Source organism: Lynx rufus, unplaced genomic scaffold (genome assembly GCF_022079265.1).
Source record: "Lynx rufus isolate CCGP_SWC_20201006 ecotype Redwood Valley unplaced genomic scaffold, mLynRuf1.p SCAF_6, whole genome shotgun sequence".
Lineage (NCBI taxonomy): Eukaryota > Metazoa > Chordata > Mammalia > Carnivora > Felidae > Lynx > Lynx rufus.
Window position 1 is genome coordinate 31,241,754 of NW_025814878.1, and position 23,515 is coordinate 31,265,268.

Consider the following 23,515-nt stretch of genomic DNA (forward strand, 5'->3'; position numbering starts at 1 on the left):
GAGATGATCTGTTCCAGGAGATAAGGACATCCCCAAGTGTATTATCCAATCCAAATATTAGGAGGCTGGGGTCATCTATTTTTTCCAAAGTCCATAGTTAACGCAGTGGAGTGGGGTATGCTCTGGCTTTTAAGGAGCGATTTTGTTATCCCAGCCACATAGAATTAATGAAGGTGACAGCGAAGTTACACAATTATTGGAGAGTCCATCCCATTGTCCAGCTATTTAAATAACCACATGCCCATAGGGTCCCTTTTATTATCCCCACAGAGTAACAAGCAGGAAGACTATCTATATATGAGCTATTATGGCAATCTCTGAAGTTTACCTCAAGTTGTCTAGCTTACGCTATTTAATCAAAACTAGAATCTAACATTCATAAGGATGTGTTATTGAAACACTTTTCTCTAAATTTACCCTTATTTCCAGAGATAACCAAATCAAAACTAATTTGTAAAACAAATCCACTTTAAATTTTTTAAATGTTTATTTATATTTCAGAGACAGAGACAGAGACAGAGAAAGCACAAGTGGGGGATGGGCAGAGAGAAAGGGAGACAGAATCTGAAGCAGGCTCCAGGCTCCGAGCTGTCAGCACAGAGCCTGATGCGGGGCTCGAACCCCCAAGCTGCAAGATCATGATCTGAGCCCAAGTCGGATGCTCAACCAACTGAGCCACCCAGGCACCCCAAAACAAGTCCACTTTTAACAAACTTGACCTAATTATTTACATAAGCTCAGCAAGAATAGTGGTTGATCAGACAGATCCTTTAAAATATGTATTGCTGGGAATCTTTTATAAGGAATCTCTAGATTGAACTTTCAATAGACTCCTAAGGCCGGAGCCAAGCCAAATACTTGTCAGACTTGTCTGCAATACCTATAGATTTGGGTGTATTCATTCCTTTTCTTGAGGTCCCCTAAATATCTTGAGGTTTCTGCACCTGCCAGGAAGTGCCATTCTTTACTCACCTGGTAAGGCTCCTAGGAACTCTGTAAGTAAGGTATCGGGCTGACATTTCAAAGGGGGTTCTATTGGCTCCACAAAGTCAACCTTAGTTCCTTAAGGCTGTCTGGTCATATCTGAGTCTACGCACGCCTCTCTCAAATATGACATTCCTGTCAAAGCCTCGGTAATATAACCAATGTTTCCAAATGGTGTCCTGTTACTAGGAGAGTAGATTCTCACTGAACTTATGCAAATAATTGTAATTGCTACAGAAGAAAGAATACTCACTGAGAGTTTCTGAATTCTGGAGGGTTCATGTAGGGAGACAAGTTAGAGGTTTCAATTTGTTTGCAAAGGAATATTTTATCATATTTCTATACGTCACAGGTATCATAAGAGAAAAGTTCCTTATTCTGGAAGAGAATACATTAGAGAACCAGCAATGTTTCAAACAAGAGTCATAAAAACTATAATCATCTTTCTCAATTCATTTAGTCTTATGTTAGTAATTTTTGTTCAGGTCACATGTAGCTGTCCCATTAGTTCAAGAAATTTAACCCAGTTCAGTTTTATTATGTTAAACATATCAAATACCTATACTAAAAAAAAAAAAAAAAAAGTCATTTACATGAGTCTCCTTGAAGACAAAACTCACTGGGCAAGAGCATCAGAGCATTAACTATAAATGACAAAAGAACGTCAGAAATGGACATGGCTAAAGACTGATATGAAGAGTTCATTATAATGCAGCTGACAGAAATATGGTTCTGTGATACATAAGACTTCAATAATCAGAATATCAAGTGATGACCTTATGTTAGGACATATTAAAACTTCAGGAATTTTATATATTTTCTTGAATAGTTATAGCATTTACCTCTACAATATAACCAATGGTTTATCATCATTGGCTTGATAGTGCTTAACACACCAAGTAAGACTAATTAGTCAAAAAGACTCTATTTACCATTTAAATCTTAGGAAGTTTGTTAAAAAACTCAAAGTTTTAAAGCACATGCCTAAATAGGATTACAGATCATTATAAATTTAATATTTATATTTTTAACAATGGTGGCAATAAGGGATTCTACAGAGAGTTATATAGTTGTTAGCAAAACTTAGCTCCTTTAACACTGAGAAGTTTTAACTTTCTTAAGTAACCAAAGACCTGAAAAGACAAAACACAGAAGCTTTAGCTTTCTAGGCAGATAGAGGGGAGAGAGAGAGGGAACAAAAATCTAGGTGCTTAATTTCAATTTATTTTGTGCATCTGTTAACAAGATGTGTTCTAGGTATCAGAAAAGCCTATAAAAGAGGTTATTTTTGGGGTCTGGGGATGCTAAAACTTTTTTCACAAATTAATGGTATTGTCATTTTGGCTTATGAAAGGTTTCATGATAAAGCTCTATTTTTTTTGTTGTTGTTGTTATTTAAAAGTTTTATTTTGAGACAGAAAGCATGAGCAGAGGAGGGACAGAGAGAGAGGGAGAGAGAGAATTCCAAGCAGGCTCTGTTCTGAGCCCAACACAGGGCTCAAACTCATGAACCTTGAGATTGTGACTTGAGCCTAAATGAAGAGTCAGAGGCTTAACCCACTGAGCCACCCAGGCACTATGGTAAAGGTGTTTTTAGATAGTGGGTAATTATCTGTACTAAAAGTATTGATTGTAAAACATGATATGGGGCAAAGGGAAGAAAACAGTTTAACAGTCAAGTGGAGGGGAAGAATAACTGGATATGTATTTTATGAAAACAGATGACTAAAGAAATTATCATCCAATATTTGTTGGTTGAGCCAGCAGTTCGAAAAATAACTAGGTACCAACATGCTAATATTACAGGACACTACATTTTTGTTAGTGGTTTGGCAAAACCATTGTTGTAGTGAAATGTATTTTAACACTAAGTTGTACATGCAAGTACATTGAAATGCTATACATACTGATGAGCAATCAGAATACTACTGGAAAATAAAAAAAAAAAAATGAGGAAGACTAAACCTTGAGGTAGAAAACTGTCCCTTTTTTATAGGATATGGGAAGTACCAGATATTTTGGTCTCAGCTCTTCCAGCTCCCACCTTCCTGTCCTCTCAGGACACTGAAATAACTTCTTTTTTTGTAGTTTAGCCTCAAAGTAGATTCCAATTTATCAGGGCCAATCACAAATGTACACATACGGGTATGTACCTATTACTGTCACCAGCTACACCCCAAGACCTGGCCTTTACTGCTCACCTGATTGTACTCACTAACCTTTGTTTTATATTTTCCCCTAAGCTCTTCTTTGCAGCTTTCCTCTTTACTCAGGCAAATGAAACATGAAACCACCCCCAGGTGATGGCGACTGCCCTGACAAGACCTCCCACTGGCCCAGACCACCCAGACCATTTAAGCTAAACCTGACTCATGCCTGCTCAGAAGGACCGTGAGATGATCTCTCTGGAATGACCCACAATTGCCTTTACCTCATTATAATACTAAAATCTCCACCCAAGGAAGAGTCTTAACTTCATTTACATAACATACAAGGATCCTTGTAATGCAAGCCTCCTTTCCTTAAGGCACAAGTTTGACCTTAGGCTTCCCTATCTAAATATTGATTTTAACCCTAAACAAAAGGAATCCGTTCACTCTATCTTGGGGAGGTACAGCTTTGGAAGCCATTCCCCACGATCTCTTGATTCCCTGCAAATAAAAGCTTTCTTTGTGCCACAACTCAACCTGGTGCAGTTTCTGACTCACCAAAGAGCAAACTCCTATTGGCTCAATTACACTACCAAAAAACACTGGACACCTGGCTGCAAATTCCCATTTTCTTCTATTACACTCCTGTAGCTGTGGGTAAAAAAACACTAGCTAAGCACAGTCAGAAAACAGGCTGTTTTACTTGTTAGCATATTAGTCATTGGTACTGAAAGTGCATAGATGCCATCTTTTTATGCCAACTTCCTTGAATCTTCACTAGTTGCCAACCTTTTTTCCCTCCTCCAAATTCCCAAGGTTTAAAAACTTTAAATCATTCTTATCTCAACTTGTTGGTAAATTCTGAGAAATGGCAAGTGACTAAATTTGTTTTAAGAAAGATACCATCAGTGAATCTATACAGAAATGTCCAGAGGCCAAACCTCTTAGCCACAGCTGCCAGCCTTGCAAGGCTGCAGTACCATGCATCCATATACAGAACTTGGGCAGTACCACATACCCACATGCACATTTATGGCATAAACAGCACCTATATCTAATATCTAATTATCCCCACTCTACAAACTATTTCTTCCAAATCACCATTTAATCAAGCAAATCTCCTGTTGGACAAAGTGCAATGGCTTAAGTTGCTCATTTCATATTAAACTGGAATTAAATACTTTCAATATTTGGACTTCTTCCCATCAGTCCAAACCTGGGTTCCCACTTCTTCCCTACCTCCACATCTCCATACCTTAAAACTTGCTTATCTTCTCGGCTTCTTCGTACATTCTGTTCCGTTCACCAGACTGTTCCCTTATTTACTAAGATCTACCTTCAGTTCCTCCTGTTTGACAAAATGATCCCTATCCGGGTGAAAAATGACTTTCCTTTTAAGGTGTCTTCCAAAGAACATCCTGTCTGGGCCATATGACAGGTAATAGCACAGAATGCTAAATTTGTTGGGCTTTATGAAGGCGATGTCACGAGCAGGGCATATGCTGAGTATTCATTAAAAAAAAAGAACAGAAACGTTTTCCCCGCTCAATAACCCATAAAAGATGTTTAAGAAGTAACACCTTTTGGTACCTTCCTCTCTCTCCCCTTCTTTCCAAATTCCCTAAACCGGCTTTCTTTCTCTTCCACTCTTCCCATGCCTATGGGGAGACTGAAAATGTGGAGTTTGTGGGCTGGGCTGCACCAACTTTTTTTTTTTAATCTTTTTTCAAGGTTTATTATTTTTCAAAGACAGAACGTGAGCAGGGGAGGAGCAGAGGAAGAGGGAGACAGAATCTGAAACAGGCTCCAGGCTCTGAGCGGTCAGCACAAGGCCCGACGCGGGACTCAAACTCACAGATGGCGAGATCATGACCCGAGCTGAAGTCGGTCGCTTAACCGACTGAGCCACCGGGCGCCCTTCAACTGCACCAACTCTTAACGCTGTGTCTCGGAACCGAAAGCGCGTAGCAGGTCCATTAGCCTCCGGCTCGCTCAGGACCTAAGAGAGGGCCCACTCAAGCCCGCCACCACGCCGGGAAAATGGGGCGCTTCCTGGCGGGGCGGGATTTCCGGGATTCTCCCGCAGGAAAATGGAAAAAGGCGCGCGTGAGAGAGAAGGGGTGCGGAAGAGCCTAAAGAAAACGAGAAGAGGAAGGACGGCGGTAAAGGGAGGGCCTGAGGCGGAACCAAGGGGAGGTTCCGGCAAGAGGGAAAGGGTCGCGGGGGAGCGGATAAAGGGGGCGGAAAGCGGAAGAGGGTCGTGGGGGAGCGGAAAAGGAGGTTGTCTGCTTCGAGGCGCACTGGACTGCGTGGCTGTAGGGGCTGCCCTTTAAGTGTCATCTAGGACAGGACTCTAGCTTGTCGCTGTGTCATGGGCTTTAACGCTTCTCGGTACGAATTACAAGCGGGGACCCGCCCGGGCTCACTGGCGCGTTCCTAGTGACGCCATCGCGGAGGTCCACTGCCCTCTGCTGGGCGTGGGGACGCAGTGCCGAGCGCCGCTGACGGACTTTGCGAGGTGAAGGAGGGTACTTGGGAAAAGAGTAAAACTTTTCTAAGGGTTGTGGCAAAATAGCCTACATTAGCATTTTCAAAAGAACGGGGAGACATGATTTCAACGCACTAGTTTAAATTCTAAATACTTTTCAGGCATAGACAGGGTGGGTGATGTTCCCTAGGACTTCTGGATTTGTCCTGTGTATTAAATTATTTTGCTTAATTAAGACATTTGTTTCGTCCAGCCGACTTTTCAGTAACAACAGAAAAATGTCCAAATCATTTTTGGTAAGGGTTCTTTAATTCTAAAATACTTTTGAGCCTCGAGAATCCTTTTAATGCTACACCACACACCAGGGTCACAAATGTAGGGGATTAAAACCACTGGTTACTTAAATTACGTATTTAAAGGGCTTATGGGACCTTGAGAAAAAAAGTGTATCAACCCCCCCAACTCCCTTTCTTTTCCAACTCTGAGAACCTCCTGTTTACCAACTGTTGGCTCTAGGTGCTAGAGATATAGAGATAAATGGCCTGGGCAAGAATAACAGAGGACCCCTTTTGTGAAACTTTGCACTCTATTGGAGGAAATAAGCTTCGGGGGAAGATGTAATCGTGAAGTCTGCTGGGAGAGGGAGGAGCATAGCAAGAAAACAGCTGATCCTTTCTTGATCTCCCCTTGCCGGATCTGAAAGAGAAGTAGTTAATAGTTGCATTTCAGGAAGAGAAACCAGCTTGCAAGAATGGAGTTGAAACAGGGTGAGTGACGGGAATAATAAAGTGGATAGTTCTTTTGTGGACAGATTCTTAAACCTCCTAAGGCGTTATGGATTCTTAATACTTGTTTGCCAAATTATTATTGTCTTACATTATTTGTCAAGCACCATTCTAAGCGTTGCAAAGGGCTTGCTTTCCAAAATCCCGTGGCAACGTCGGTTAAACGAGTAATTACGTGGGGGAAAAAAGAATATAAATGCTGTGCAAGCAAACAGTAAGAGTATTTTATGTAGCCTAAGTATTAAAGGAGATGACTAGGAGTTACTCTGAGGAAGAAAAAAGTGTAACAGGTGAGGGATCACATATACAGACGTGAGGAACAAAGAGAAAAACCTGAAGGATTTGAGAAACTAAAAGTTCATTTTGGCTGTATGAAGAGGTGTGTGTATGGTGGCATGTGATAAAGCTCGAAAGGTAGGTTATATAATGAGTCTCAAGTGAAACCAAAACTTGAAAAGTCATGTTTGGACAGTCTTAAATAGAATCTTTCAGACTTTTTTGTTGTTTACCACCTCCCTCGGGCTAATTGTTTTCTTATTAAGTATGCATTTGTGTTAATTTTCTGTATTAAATAAATCCAGCAGATGGTAAAACGGGTTACAGATGGCTTTTAAGAGAAAAGCTAGCTTATTTCCTGTGCAGGGAGGGGAACTATTTGATCCTTTGCAGAACTTTAAAAAAACAATTAGAGAGAGTAACACATTTGATCTTGGATGTCAGGACCTTTCTTCTCTTTCCCTTTTCCAGTGGCTTGGTTGTGAGCTCATTCCACTGGTCTAACTCTGGCAGGACAGCAAAACTTTACAACAAGTTTTTTTTTTTTTTTTTCAACGTTTATTTATTTTTGGGACAGAGAGACACAGAGCATGAACGGGGGAGGGGCAGAGAGAGAGGGAGACACAGAATCGGAAACAGGCTCCAGGCTCCGAGCCATCAGCCCAGAGCCTGACGCGGGGCTCGAACTCACGGACCGCGAGATCGTGACCTGGCTGAAGTCGGACGCTTAACCGACTGCGCCACCCAGGCGCCCCTACAACAAGTTTTAAACATACGTTTTGTCATGAATAAAGGTTATAAAATCGTAAATTCCTCAGAACTTTTCCATTGCCTTACGATTCTGGAACAGATCCAAAATGCTGACTGTTTAACTACATCCTTACACAGAACCTGAATCTCAACCCTTGTTCGTACACATAAACTTTCAGACACTATAGTATTTTAATAGTTCAGTCCTTAGCACTGAACTCTTGTCTAATTTGGTCTTAGAATTTAGAATTGGGATGACGGATACATAATAGGCTATTACCAAATTTCTAGAATATGATTTCTAAACTTGAGGTCAGCAAACCTAGTAGGCTTAAGCAGTGCCCTCGAGTTTTTGTGGTACTCTTCTGTGGCACAGACAAGGAAATGTGAAGAGAGGAGAGAAAAGAAGGGAGAGTTAGTAGTGGAAGAAGGATAGGAATGGGGAAGGAGAGAAAAAAATGTTAGTCATATGTATGTTTAATTTTGTAATGATTTAAAGTAAGGAGATAATAGATCTCATGGCATCTATGTCAATTGCCTTTGTGTTGTTAGATATTGGAGAGGTAATAGATGAGGATAGAACAGGCTCCTTACAAGAGAGAAGATATATTGTTTATTGATTTTATTATCCCACAAGAATAATTTAAAATGCTAATGATTTTGTAAGCCTTATTCCTTATTTTCTAGTTTAACTCTTTGTTCTTTTCCCTAAACAGAATATTGTGGAAAATACAGGCAAATTTAGTTTTTGAAAATAGCCATTGAAGTCCTTATCAAGTTTTGGGGGGCACTTTTTTAAATGTTGAAGTCATGGTAAATATGGAAAAGATCAGGACCTTTGCCTCAGTTGAATTTGCCATTGGGTTTCTCTTCTGTATCTGACATCCCCAGGAGCAAAGCATGTATAGAGCAAACTGGATATATTGTATTTGACTCTGACTGTCTTATGTAGGCCTTTCAGTTTTGTGAACTGACCTGACAAGTGATCTTATGAGCTTATTTTCCCTAGACTGGAGACAGGCCCAAGGAACCCTGAGCCCTACTGTATTTGATCTTCTTCAAATGGGACAAGATAAAGGCAAAATCCCAGGTTCCTTTTATCACATAAACCTCAGAGAGAGAGAGAGAGAGCGAGAGGGCACAGGGTGCGTGTGTGTGCAAAAGAAGGGAGAATAGAAAGAACTAAGCAAATCCAAAATAGCAGTCCCAGGGCAGATAGTTTCACTTTGTTGCCTGGTACACAGAGCTATAGAACACTGAAAACCAATATCCTCCTTTGGAAGGTGAGAAGGGAAGGTGAGGCAAAATAGGTCAAATCTCAGGTTCCCCATTTAAGTTTGCCACAAATAGTAAGTATTCACTTCAGTATCACTGGGTAAATTGTCTCTCATCCTGAGAAAGAATGTAACAGGCCAAGCCTGCCTTAAGATTCCTCTTGTGAGAGAAATCTTGTTACATAGTTAAAGAACGAAGACTGTTACTAACGAGCTCCTTGTAAGATATGTATTACCAACTGCACATATTATTGATAGGTACGGTAATGTCTTACTATTTATTACTTCACTTATTAAAAAGTGTTAATATTTTTATTAATGAAACAATAGAAATTGCGTTGTGTGCAAACCCATTTTGTAAACATGAAAAGAAAATCATACCTTTGCGCATTTGTAACTACATATCCTGGACTTGGCATTTCCTAGAAAACCAACAGTGAAATAAACTTTTTCTATTTTGCAGACAGAGATCTTATATTTAGTTTAGAAAATGATGGTTAGGTACTGTCATCCCTTCACAGTAATAACCACATTAGGGGTCATTTAGTTCTACAAATATTAAATGTAAGCCTCTGTGTGCTAAAGGCTATGAATAATATGCAGTCCTGCCCATAAGAATTTTTTTATTTACTGGAGGCAGGGGCTGCATTTCTAACTCTTTATTATGTAGTTTCTGGTTATACACTGATTTTTAAGAAATATCACTGTCTTTAATAAGGACTCTTTATTAATTGCCAAACCGGCCAGAGACCAGACACACCTATGTGGTCGCTGATGCAATAACTTGTGTTCTTTGTGTAGTATCTTCTATGTAAAGAACTAGAGTATTTAAGAAACTAGTTTTGAAATTGGCAGTTTAGAAGATTGGGAGAAATTACTGGTAAAACCAGAGACAGCCCCAAAGTTTGGAATGATATCCTTCAGTTAAAAAAGTTTATTGAGAAATGTAGCATACATGCATATAGTGAAAAATACATAAAAAGAGTTTAAAGAACAACAGAAGATGGATACCTATGTACCCATTACCTAGGTTAAGAAAAAAAAAAAAAAAATGTTCTGAGACCTAACTTTTTTAGTATGTGTTAGGTGACTCAGGCAATAGCTTTCTTCATTTTTAATGTTTTCATTTATTTTTACTCTTACCAACTATAATACAACTTGAATTTCAAATCATGAAACAAAAATAATCTTTTATGGAAATAACATATGAACAAAATTGCTGCACAATTTCATAACCATCTCATAAATATTTGATTTAATCAGATAGCCTATATATAAAATATGTTCTTGTCCATTCAAAAGGCATGTGTTTCTATCTATGGAGTTACATGAAATAATGTCTCAAGTTTTAAAGGTTTTTATAAATTGACAATTCATTAAAAAATGTATATGTATTTGAAACAAAAGTAGAGAGTGAGAACTTTGAGAACTTTTGTGTTGTTTTCAAAATTTGACAAAAGGTAAACTTTAATTGTGAAAAGGAAATGTGGGCCCTGTTTTGCTTTTTTCTAGATTTGTTTTGCGGAGAGAAGTGGAACTATACAATTTTTATGCTAACAGTTTAGTAGTAACATAATCTTCTGAAGAAATGATACTCTGAAAATATGTAAAATGAGAGTATTTTAAAGGTGGCTCCCTCTGCCAATATTTTGGCCATAAGACACTGCAAAGAAAAGCTGGTTTATATTTTCTTTTGGTTACTCCCCAGCAAAATTGGGATATTGCCTGATTTCTGTTGTGCTTCTGCTTAGAATTTTAAAACTTAGAATGAAGTGAAATAAAATATCGTAATATTTTATTTATATTTAATATTTTTTGATCCATTTTTGCCTATAGAAAATCCTTATATTTCATACTAAAAGTTTACTGGTGAAGAAGAAAAACGCTTTTATGAAGTTAAGACTATATTTTAAGTTTGATGTAAATCTCTAATAGAGCTTAATGAAAAGAGGGACTTTGTTCTGTTTTCAATTAGTTGAATTATTTTTGCTTTTTATGTGCATATTTTGTTTCCTTGATAAAACTAAAAAATTTTTGAGGGTAAAGTTACTTTTTTTTCTCTTTGAAACAGTTAGCAAAGGGGAGATCATTAGTAACTCAGTAAATACCCATTTAATCATTACTAATTATACTTTACCAAATGCTTTTATCATATGTATGTGTTTATACATTAGGATTCCAGTCTATGAATTTCTTTTTGTTTCATTTTAATTTTTAAGTTTTTTTTTTTTTTTTAAGTTTATTTATTTATTTTGAGAGAGAAAGAGAGTTCTGTGCATGTTCAGGGGGAGGGGCAGAGAAAGAGGGAGAGAGTGAGAACCTCAAGCAGGCCCCATGCTGTCTGTGCAGTGCCTGACGTGGGGCTCAATCCCATGAACTGAGACCATGACCTGAGCCGAAATCAAGAATTGGATGCTCAACTGACTAAGCTACCCAGGTGTCCCTTAGGTTTTTATTTAAGTAATCTCTACACCCAACAATAGGGCTTGAACTCATGACCCTGAAACTTGGAGGTCAAGAGTTGCATGCTGTTCTGACTAAGCCAGCCAGGTACCCTCCCCACCCCCACCAATCTATGAACTTCTTGGCCATTAAAACCTTCAAATGAGTGTGGTTTCCTTAATGGCCCTCATTGCAACGAAACTATTCAACTACTGCCCACCCCCACCCCCACTCCAGCCTTTTTTTTTCTTTTTCTTTTTTTTTTTAGAGTAGGCTCCATGCTCATTGTGGGGCTTGAACTCATGACCCTGAGATTCAGAGTTACATGCTTTATGTGCCCCTAACCCTTTTTTATTTTTTATCTACTTTAAATCTGGAAAAGAATACTATCTTGGTTTAAAATATCTTAATTGCTAATCTTGTCAAAACTTGTCTTTAGAAAAGCAAAGAATGCCTCACAACTTTTTTTTCTTTTGCATTCTTGAGATTTTTTTTTTTCTTTCTTTTCTTTTATACTTACCATGCCCTAAATTCATAGAGAATAGGTTCCAGCAGCTCAGGCTCCTTTTCATTGGTTCTCACAAATGTGCTTCTCTGGGTGGAGCAGGCTAGCCCTTGAGTTGAACCCAAGTACCTTTCCCTTTGGCTTCCTTCTTTTTCTGATCATTTTCCTTCACATGCTTTAGGAAGTTATTTTGGCTTTTTTTTTTTTTTTTTTTAATTTTTATTTCTGAGGCAGAGAGAGAGCATGAGTGGGGGAGGGGCAGAGAAAGAGGGAGACACAGAATCAGAAGCAGGCTCCAGGCTCTGAGCTGTCAGCACTCAGCCTGATGCCAGTCTTGAACTCATGAGCCACAAGATCATGACTTAAGCCAAAGTTGGACACTTAACCGACTGAGCCACCCAGGTGACCCAGAATTTGGTTTTTCTACAAGTACCACTGGCCTCTAGACTTATACCTGGATTGCGGTGTTCTTTTGTTTAAAAAAATTTTTTTCTAATGTTTATTTACTTTTGAGAGAAGGAGACAGAGCGTGAAGGGGAGAGGGACAGAGAGAGAGAGGGAGACACAGAATTGGAAGCAGTCTCCAGGCTCTGAGCTGTCAGCACAGAGCCCGATGCGAGGCTCGAACCTACAAGCTGTGAGATCATGACCTGAGCCCAAGTTTGAAGCTTAACTGACTGAGCCACCCAGGCTATTTGCCCAATAATTTTATTGCAGTGTTTAGCAATCAGTATAAGTCAGCTGCAGCCCAACCAAATAATTCCATTTTTAGATAGAGCCAACAGAATGCATACATTAGAATAGATAGATTGAGGTGTATTCATATAAAATACAAAGAGTAGTGGACTGTTTAGACTGTAAATACACATAATAATGGATGTCACAAACATAGTTGAAAAGGCACAAAATAATATATACTATTGAATATATATAAAATTCAAAAATAGAAAAACGAATCTAGGGTATTAGAAGTCAGGATAGTTGTTATCTTTGTTTGGAGTTGTGACTGAGAGAGGACACAACAGACTTGAGTTTCATGTTCTGTTTCTTGGTCTGGGTATTATTGACAAGTGTTTTTACCTTATGAAATTTATGATTTGAGCTGTATCCTATGACTTGTTTACTGTTCTGAATGTATGTTTTAGGTCAACAAAAGTACTTACATAGGGCAAAAAAACCTATGGGCTAAGGTGAGATTGCCCAGGATGTATATATAAAGTGAGAAGAGTGACAGAATGCTGAGGAACAAAGAAACCATGCACATATTCCTATTTCTTTCCCCATTTTCCTCAGTTTTTCCTATGAAAGCTTTGCATAAGGTAAGGATAATGCTAAGAATGAAACTTCTGTTAGAGAATGGGATTGCCCTTGTAGCATTTCTGCATAGAGACTGTTTCCAAGGAGACATTGGACAGTTTATTCTTAGATTTTGCAAAAGTCAAAGAGTTGGAGGAAGAACTACTATCATGAGAAAGACTTACCAGGAAGCAGGAGATGGTGCTAAACACAGAACAGCAACATTTTTCTAAATCTTCCTAGTGTATTGGATCCCAGTCAGTGCACTGTAACTATATCATCATCTCTCAGTGATATACTGAAATGATATACTTTGTGAATTATTTGGTTTGAGGAGGCAAAACAGAAGGATTTCCATACCGACCATCTCCTCAGAGTGCTTTTACGAGTGGGAAAGTACTCCCAATTAAACAGAAAGGTCTATCACTAAAACCTATTAACATACAATATTCGAAAAGTGTTCATCTGGACCACTGTGTACTTCTTTCTGTTTTCCAGAAATGGCAAGAAGTCTTTTGAAGACATCATCTTTATCTGTGAGGACAAAATTACTACATCAAACAGGATTGTCACTTTATAATACATCCCATGGCTTCCATGAAGAAGAAGTAAAAAAAAAACTTGAGCAGTTTCCTGGTGGATCCATTGACCTTCAGAAGGAAGATAGTGGTATTGGCATTCTTACCCTGAACAATCCAAGTAAAATGAATGCCTTCTCAGGTATAGGGATCTTTCTTTTGCTAAAGAATGACACTAAATCTAAGCTGCTATCACATATTTTTATCTCTAGTGACAATTCTTGAATGTTGTGGTACTCTTGGAACACATACACTCACACTGAAAACCCAAACCATCATTTGAACCAGGAATAAAAAATAATTTTTTATTAATTGTGAATATTTTAATCTTTTTAAAAAATCCATGAATACAGATGTTGATAAAAAGGAAACTTGGAAATTAATCTTGCACTTGCCAATGTATTGCAGCATTTCCTGACTCTTAGATACTAGTAAATACCTTCTGTTTTCCAAGCAGCATTCTTGGGCATGTAAGAATTTCCTGTTTAAGGGACCTGAAAGTCCAGGACATGTGGTAATTTGTGATTTTGTGCCAAAGCTCAAATTTGAACTATGCTATTGTGATGTTATGCAAGAGCTGAGTGAGTAACATTGCTGACTCTCTAGCATTTCTCCCTGCTTCAAGATGATTTTGGCGATTTCTGTCTGTGAGTGATGTACCTTGTGTACCTTGTTGGTTGTTAATGATGTTGTACAAGAGCTAATAAATAACCTTGCTGACTGCCCAGTCAAGGTGACTTCGGCAATTTGCCTGTTATGCCCGTCATGGAGGGTAAATTATATTCTGTAATATTTGAAATACTGAGCTTAAAAATACCTCTATAAATTTTCATACCTTGAGACCTAATTTAGTAGACTGTAAACTTTGTAAGTTAGTCATGGTGGGTCTTTAAAACGCAAGATAACTTTTCTTTTCTCTTATCATAATTCAGAGATGTCTCTCTCTCTCTCAGTGCTATCCAGTAGAAGTATACACAGATGTGAACTACATATGTAAATTTAAATTTTCTGATAGCCATATTTTTATTTTTTTTTTAATTTTTTTTTAACGTTCATTTATTTTTGAGACAGAGAGAGACAGAGCATGAACGGGGGAGGGTCAGAGAGAGGGAGACACAGAATCTGAAACAGGCTCCGGGCTCTGAGCTGTCAGCACAGAGCCCGACGCGGGGTTTGAACTCATGGAACGTGAGATCATGACCTGAGCCGAAGTCGGACGCTTAACCGACTGAGCCACCCAGGCGCCCCACGGTAGCCATATTTTTAAAAAGTAAAAGGAAACAGGTGAAATTAGTTTTAATAAAGTACTTTATTATCCCAGTATATTAATAGTTCAACATGTGACTCATGAGAAATCATTTATATGTTGTTTTCCCTTTTTTTATACCAACTTTTTGAATGTGGTGTGTACTTTACACATAAATGCACATCTCAGTTTAGACTAGCCACATTTCAAGTGCTCAGTAGCTAGATATGGATGGTGGCTACTTTATTGGACCATGCAACTCCATACCCTCAATTGGTTCAGAGAATAAAAGCCAATTTTAATATTAACCTAGGAAAAATAAAATTAGAAAAGACTGCTCTAGAAAATTAGACTAGATTAATAGTCTAATTTACTATTGAATAGGTACAAATAATTTATATTAGTGAAGATTTTTGTTCAAATGGAAACAAATACTAATTTGATGGCTGATGTTTAAAATGAATACAAGCAGAGATGCTTTGACTTGGGTAATGGTGTTTGGTTGACTTGGTCTGGGAGAAGTTGAGTGAGTCCCACACCACACAATTTTCAAACCTCAAGGCTCTGGTTTGAAAATTACCCAACCAGCTACTCTTTAAGGTTTCTTCTAACACTTAATGCTTAGTTTACCAGAGTAGAAAAAGATGAGTTCAAGATTAACTACTGGTATAGATGTCTCATACTTAAGGCCATTTTTTTAGAAGCTTAAATATTAGGGATGATTGAAGGTCCATATTTATCTATATAGATTTATTCTTGTGCTAAATGACTGTGTTTTTTAAATTATTTATTTTTATTTTTATTTTTTTGTTAAATGCTACTGGACTGTATAAATTTTGAGAGCAAGAACTATATTTATAAAACACCTAGAACATCCTTGGGAAGGGCTACTATTTTAGTTAGGTCATAATTAGCAGTTGGAAAGGATTCTAACTTTCTATACATGTGGAATCTACTTGTGAATCAATAACATTAACATTTATTGTGGAACTACTTCCTTACTGGTTACTTCAGAAAATGGCAAAGAAAATAATAGTTCTTGATATCCTGGGGTTTATGTTCCAGAATAGTATACATAGTTTAATGGGGCCTGTATAGTAAGTTTTGGAACCTTGTGATACAGAGAGTCTTTGCCAGTTTTAACCGTCTGTTATGATCTTTATATTGGCTTCTAAAATATTTTCTTACAAAGAGTAAACTTAATCATGTTGACAGCATTATGAACTTTATGAACTTGGAAGACCACCACAGATAAGAATTATAGTCCTGGGGCGCCTGGGTGGCGCAGTCGGTTAAGCGTCCGACTTCAGCCAGGTCACGACATCGTGGTCCGTGAGTTTGAGCCCCGTGTCAGGCTCTGGGCTGATGGCTCAGAGCCTGGAGCCTGCTTCCGATTCTGTGTCTCCCTCTCTCTCTGCCCCTCCCCCGTTCATGCTGTCTCTCTCTGTCCCAAAAAATAAATAAAAAACGTTGAAAAAAAAAAAAAAGAATTATAGTCCTTCCTATTCCCATTTAAAATTTGTTCATTATAAAGAAACTCCAGTAGAATTTCGGAATGATATCAAGGTAAAAATGTAATCTATAAATCATAGCATTGATGGTTGGTAGGCATCTTATTGGCAGCCTATGAAGTACTTTCAGAGTATGCCTTGGGCTACTCAGAGCATAGTCTGTCAGCTGTGGAACAAGATGCTCTGTACTATCCCTTTCCTGAACTAACATCTATTATAATAGTTCTCATGTGAGTAGAGTAGGAATATTATACTTTGTTTTGTATACCATATACCCAATAGATTGTAAGATCTCAGTCTTCTGGGCAGAACTATATTTGAGTTAGGAATACAGGCATAACTCTTGTTATGAGCTTGTTGATTTTAATAATGCTTGTTGAGCTTGTTGCCTAAGACAACGTGTACTATTGTGAAGTCAGGACTATATTTGATTTAAAAAAAAAAAAAATTTTTTTAATGTTTATTTATTTTTGAGACAGAGAGACAGAGCATGAATGGGGAAGGGCCAGAGAGAGGGAGACACAGAATCTGAAGCAGGCTCCAGGCTCTGAGCTGTCAGCACAGAGCCCAACGCGGGGCTTGAACTCACAGACCGTGAGATCATGACCTGAGCCAAAGTCGGAGGCTCAACCGACTGAACCACCCAGTCGCCCCAGGACTATATTTGATTTTTACCTAAGGAATAATTTTTTCTTACCACCATACCCTTATTTATTTAATTTTCTTATTCCTAGGACATGTATGATATATTCTCATTTTCTACCTAGCTATGTATTTGTGTGATTTCTTAATTCAGACAGAGAAAGATTACTAACATTGTAAACTTTGAAAGCAGGGGCTGTCATGTATACCTCTTTTGTGTATACCCCATGGTACCAACACAATAGGCATTTGATAGATATTTAGTAAATATCTATCAAATGTAGGATCTAAGAGTCATGTTTGATGCCTGATGGCTTTAAATTATTTCTGTTTTTTTGGTATCTTATGTACTTTGATTTGTCTTCTTCTCTGTGGCAGGAGTTATGATTCTACAACTTCTGGAAAAAGTGATTGAATTGGAAAGTTGGACAGAGGGGAAAGGTCTCATTGTCCGTGGGGCAAAAAATACTTTCTCCTCAGGATCTGATTTGAATGCTGTGAAAGCACTAGGGACTCCAGAGGCAAGTATTCTATGAATTGTGCACTAGATTCCACATGCGTGTCAGATATTTATCACTGAGACATTGATGTTTTACATTGGTTATTATGATAGCTATCATCATAATAATCAGGATAATATTAAGAGGCTTCCAAGGGTCAGAGGTTTTAGTTTTCTTCTTATAGATTAGGTTGCAATATTGTAAAGTAATGGAGGGGAAGAAAAGGAAGGGCAAGAAGATTAGCAATCACTAAAGCCCATTAAAACCAGCAGGAATTTGAATTCTTTTAAGTGGAAGACCCTTAGCATCTCATGATGAGGAATTTTATATGAGGTACATATATAAAGTACCCAGCAATGCTTTGGCATGTAGTAGGCTTCAACAAATGGTAATGATTAAAACATTTGCTTTTGAACTGCGCTGATAGAAAAGGAATCCTAATCATCTTTCATTATCTTTCAAGGAACCTAGGAACTTCCACTCATATCTCCTAGGTTAAAAAAAAAAAAAAAAAAAGGTGTGGGGGGGAGGAAGGAAAAGGAAAAATTTAATCATTGCCATTTAATTATAGGTTTGGGCTGTATATAGGTAATGATGTTTTATTTTTATTTATTTATTTATTTTTTATTTTTTATTTTAACGTTTAATTTATTTTTGAGGCAGAGAGAGACAGAGCATGAACGGGGGAGGGGCAGAGAGAGAGGGAGACACAGAACTGGAAGCAGGCTCCAGGCTCTGAGCCATTAGCCCGGAGCCTGATGCAGGGCTTGAACTCACGGACCGCGAGATCGACCTGAGTTGAAGTCGGACGCTTAACCCACTGAGCCACCCAGGCGTCCCTGTAATGATGTTTTAATGGTGTTCTACAACTCATACTGCTCTGTGTAGTATATGATCTGTATTTGCATAAAAATGTGAGGAAAGAGCTCTCTTTTGGTAATTTTTATAAGACTTGGATTTGAATGCTGGTTTCAACACTTTCTGGGTAAGTGATTAGAAAAATCACTCAATCTTTCTAAATCTTATTTTAGCTGAAGCATTGGGGATAAATGAAACTTTCAAGGAAGAAATATTAGATAAAGAAGAGAAAGAGAATCATGGATTTGATTTTGGGGAATACATGCATTTACTGGATTAGCTGAATGAGAAAAGAAAACTGAAAAGGAAAAATCAAAGAAACAGGAAGAGAATCAGGAGTGGGAAATATTGCTAGAAACTAAAAGGATTTCAAAATACAGAATTTGGTCAAAGCAAGCTACCATGTGTTAATGGAGACAGGAACATAAGGATAAGGAAAAAGCCATTTCACAAATAGAAGATTATTAGAAACTTTTGAGGGGAGTCTTTTGAGAGGTTAGGGCCATCAACCTCTGTGCAGTTGATAATCTGCATATAACTTGACTCCAATAACTTAACTTCTAATAGCTTATTGTTGAATGGGAAGCTTTACCAATAACAAACAGTAGATTAACATGTTTTCTATGTTATAGTTATTATATACTGTATTCTTACAATAAAGTAAGTTATAGAAAAAAAGCGTTATTAGGAAAATCATAATGGGGCACCTGGGTGGTGGCTCAATTGGTTGAGCATCCGACTTTAGCTTTTGACTCAGGTCACGATCCTAGGGTTGTGAGATTGAGCCCTGTGTTGGGCTCCATGCTGAGTGTGGAGCCTGCTTGAATTGAGTGTGGATTGTGCTTGAGATTCTGTCTCTCTCTCCCTTTGCCCCTTCCACCTCATCCTGCTTGGGCATGCTGTCTCTCTCTAGGGTAAAAAAAATAAAATCATAAGAGAATACATATTTACAGTACTGGACTATAAAAAATCCACATATAAGTGGACCCATGCTATTCAAACCTGTGTTGTTCAAGGGTCAACTGTACTTTTAAGAAATTTGTTTTTTTTTTTAAATTTTGTTTAATGTTTGTTTATTTTTGAGACAGAGAGAGACAGAGCATGAATGGGGGAGGGGCAGAGAGAGAGGGAGACACAGAATCGGAAGCAGGCTCCAGGCTCTGAGCCATCAGCCCAGAGCCTGACGCGAGATTGTGACCTGAGCTGAAGTTGGATGCTCAACTGACTGAGCCACCCAGGCGCCCCAGAAATTTGTTTTTTATATATTCTTAGGAGATCAGAATTTGGGATAACAGGTGGTGTATCTTATACTTCTTTCCCCCAAATTACCTTGAGTAGAACTTCACACTCTTCTGGTGTATGTAATATGACTCTCATGTCCAAGTCTTTGCTAATATCTCATGCAGAGCTCAAGGAGCCCTAGAAAGTCAACAAAATCAAATACTACATCATTTGCATTTCTAACAGCATCAAAGAATTTTAAATGAAAACCTCATAAAAAAAAAGTTGGGTATATTTTTGGCTTTGTTGCTAAGTATTTCATATATAATACATTTACATTATAATGTGTTTATGCTTATTCTTATTTAAAGGATGGAATGACCTTATGTATGTTCATGCAGAACACCTTAACAAGATTTATGAGGTAACGTATCTTTCTTTATGATTTCTAAAAAAAAAAAAAAACAAAAATAGCTCTTATTTGTTCTGTTTTGCACCAGTTAAAAAATACTTGATTTTTAAATTATATTTATTTTAATGATGAACTATTTATTTGTGCCATCAAGGAGAGCCATTTAATTAAATGTTGGTGAAGTATGCACAGTTACTTAAAAGATAAGAGAAGGGAGAGATAAAAAGAATTTAAGACATAGCACTTTTCCTGAAGAGCTTATATTACTAGCTATATTTAGGCATAGCCATGGGAAAGTTAAATACTGATATTGGAGCAGAATAAGGACACTGTTCAGGAGATGACACATAAAGATTACCTCATATTCAAAATTAGTAGAACGTATGGTGAAGTGGTGTATATCCAGAAGAGAGAGCAAAAGCCCTATGGATTGGTGATGGCTTTTACCGATTCCTGAGGAAAATGGATTCACTTTGCATCTAGATGAAGAAGAAAAGGCAGAAAATTCTTCTTGGCTTATCACTATGCATTTGGGGTTACAAACTATGACGTTTTGGCTAATTAGCTTTCTACTTCTGTATTCCAAATGTAACTAATTTAAAAATTATAAAAAATAAGGAAATTCATGTTATTTAGCATATTTACTAGTGGGGCATCAGTCTATATTTGGTTTTTTCATAGTTTTTGTACCACTTCACCTTCCCTTCGCTATGATTTGAATTTTTCTTAGAGAAATCTTAAAAGTGTTTTTAATCCTTTGTATTTAGAAACATAATCTGTTAATAAATTTCCCATTACTTTAGGCCTGCAGATTTGCGTTTTGGTTAGAACCTACAGAATATTCCATACTTTCAAGGCACTTTATTTATTTATTTATTTATTTATTTTTAATTTTTTTTTTTCTTTCAAGGCATTTTAGATTTATGTTGTAATATATATTCCTCCAGGAGTGGTTCTTTGCAAAGAGAAAAGGTGAAGAGATTTCTTTTTACCACAGACCCATTCCTTTCCATAGGATTAGATATTAATCATTTCACTGAGTAATAAAAAGACTTTTGGTAAGAATCTTTATAATACAGTTTTGGAGCTCAGTCTTCTCTACCACATTTCCTCCCTTTGGATATAGCCTTAAATTTTGCTATCTAAAACTTGACATCAATACAAATGCAGTAAGATAAGGTCCCATTGAATTACTCCTGATTGCCAGCTGCTGAGAAGTTGTAGAAACTGTATATTATATTTAAAAAATTCATTTGGAAGGAAGTCATGATATATAGTTACAAAATACAGTAATGTACAAAAAATATAAAGTATATATATCATGTATAGTATATATTATACTTTATAAATTTTATTTATATTACATATTATATATGTGTAATATGTATAAAATATAGTTAATAGCTTAAACTATATAATGATTCAGGGAGGTAGTATGATAAACTTACATAGCATTTAGTATGAATTATTATATCTTAAGAATTAGACTGCTTTATTTGTCATGATATACAGGCTCAAGTTTCCACTATCCTTTGAGGTGTGTTACAAACATAGTTCAATAATTTGTTTCTACTGTAGTTCAAGTTTTTCAAAAATAATATTTGTAAATTAATATTGAAATGAAAAATATTAACATCCATTTTTCCTTTTTCCTTCAATAAACAGACTCCCTTTAATAAGTGTTGCGCTGGTTCAAGGTCGGGCATTGGGTGGAGGAGCAGAATTTACTACAGCATGTGATTTCAGGTAAGGTGAAAATTGCTTTACTCCCTCCACAAATATAATCAACATGCTCAAATTTATATTTTGCTTGAATATAAATATTGTATATATTCTTAAACAAGATGATCAGTTAGTGAATATTTTCTTTTGTCTATTATTAAAGTAGATAATTTTAGTCAATCTAGTATAATAATAACTCTATCATTACTTTATTACTATACATTTCAAAAAGTTAACAAATGATTTTGAGCAAATGAAGTCCGTGTTAGCAAAATTCCTAGGGAAGGAAGTCAATGAAATGTATGAAACTTTAAGATTCAAAAGAATTATACAGAGAAAAATAAAACACTAAAAAAGAGAAAACAGAATGGAGAAAGAGACACTGCCTTTTCCAATAGTCCTCTTACCAGTAGAGGGAGGTTCTCCTTTTGGTGATGTGTAGTAACTTTGTGGAACTTTTGGACTGGTTAGGGAATGAAATTAGAGAGAATTATTTGGGACCAATAGCCCTCAGTTTCCAGAATTCTTTTTTAATATCGGATAGCTATATTTTATAGGAATGATGTTCTGTAGAATCTAATGCTTTACTTGTGCTTGAAACCATGTTCTTAGTTACTATTCCTAAGACCTGCTAGCTGAGCTATAAGGAGAACCATTATAGTGTTCTTTGATCTGTACAAATATGGAAGGCAGTATATATAGCTTATATAGCAAGCATAATTGGGGATAAAATGGCAAAACAGTAAAGAGCCCGAGCACTGGAGTCAGATAGACTTAGGTTCAATCCCAGTTTCCCACTTTTTTCTATAGTTGACCCTTGAATAACCTGAGTTTGATGCACGGGTCCACTTATACAGGGTTTTTTTTCAATAAATACAGAACAGTATTGTAAATGTATTTTCTCTTCCTTATGATTTTCTTAGTAGCATTTTCTATTCTCTGGCCTACTTTATTGTAACAATACAGTATATCATACATATAACATTCAAAGTATATGTCAGTTGACTGCTTATGTTATTGATAAGGCTTTTGGTCAACAGTAGGCTATTAGTAGTTAAGTTTTGGGGGAGTTAAAGTTCTACACAGATTTTTGACTGCATGGGGAGTAAATGCTCCTAACCCTCACATTGTTCAAGGTTCAACTGTATTTGACTTTAAATAAATAACTAGTTTGTCTAAGTCTCAGTTTCTTTATAAAATACAAATAATCTCTGCTAAAAATCTATAAATGATTTAATATGTAGATGTTTAGCATAAACTTAACCTAGGTACACATTGATGTACACATGATATTGATTAGATTATAGATAAGATTACCTTACTACTCTTATACTTTTACAGAAATGCCAGTGTAGGAATATTTTGGCATAGTTTTAAACTTACTAATTCTCTTTTCACTAGGGATGCTTTTCAGCCGTAAGGCTAATCCTGGCCTTACTCCTTTTTTCTTATTCATTATACACTTGATGCTGGAAGGAAAATGTTGGAGCATACACTAAGAGGAGACTTTCATTGTTTAAAATTTTTACTTCCCTTTCAGATACTAAAGAAAAAGCATTGTCCCCTGGCACGTGGTGTGGTAGACTAGAGGAAAAATAGTTGAGGTGACTAATTCAGATCTTTTGTTCCATTTCAGTTCTGTTTCTTTGAATCACAAATTTTCATGTTTTCATAGTTCAGATTCCTTTTTTTTTTTAAGTTTTTTTAAATGTTTATTTATTTTTGAGAGAGTGAGAGAAACAGAGTGTGAGCAGGGGATGGGCAGAACTGAGGGAGACACACAATCTGAAGCAGGCTCCAGGCTCCAAGCTGTCAGCACAGAGCCCGACGCAGGGCACGAGATTGTGACCTGAGCTGAAGTTGGAAACATAACTG

General features: G+C 37.1%; 1 protein-coding gene and 1 long non-coding RNA gene across 3 annotated transcripts in view; one reads left to right on the forward strand and one right to left on the reverse strand.

The window, feature by feature from the left end:
* Positions 1-4,906, reverse strand: part of LOC124529302 (uncharacterized) — a 39,006-nt gene extending 34,100 nt beyond the window's left edge. The window contains exon 1 of the long non-coding RNA XR_006966307.1: positions 4,390-4,906. This is a non-coding gene — a long non-coding RNA (uncharacterized LOC124529302). The remainder of the gene's footprint in view (positions 1-4,389) is intronic.
* A 550-nt stretch (positions 4,907-5,456) lies between these two features.
* The window catches only part of ECHDC1 (ethylmalonyl-CoA decarboxylase 1), a 52,879-nt gene continuing 34,820 nt past the window's right edge, over positions 5,457-23,515 (forward strand). The window contains exons 1-6 of one of the 2 annotated variants that reach the window (XM_047101878.1): positions 5,457-5,652; positions 6,139-6,389; positions 13,449-13,670; positions 17,306-17,448; positions 19,878-19,930; positions 21,584-21,664. In XM_047101878.1, coding sequence (XP_046957834.1) covers positions 6,374-6,389; positions 13,449-13,670; positions 17,306-17,448; positions 19,878-19,930; positions 21,584-21,664 — 515 coding nt within the window. In that variant the 5' untranslated portion in view covers positions 5,457-5,652; positions 6,139-6,373. The remainder of the gene's footprint in view (positions 5,653-6,138; positions 6,390-13,448; positions 13,671-17,305; positions 17,449-19,877; positions 19,931-21,583; positions 21,665-23,515) is intronic. The other variant, XM_047101880.1, reaches the window with a different exon arrangement.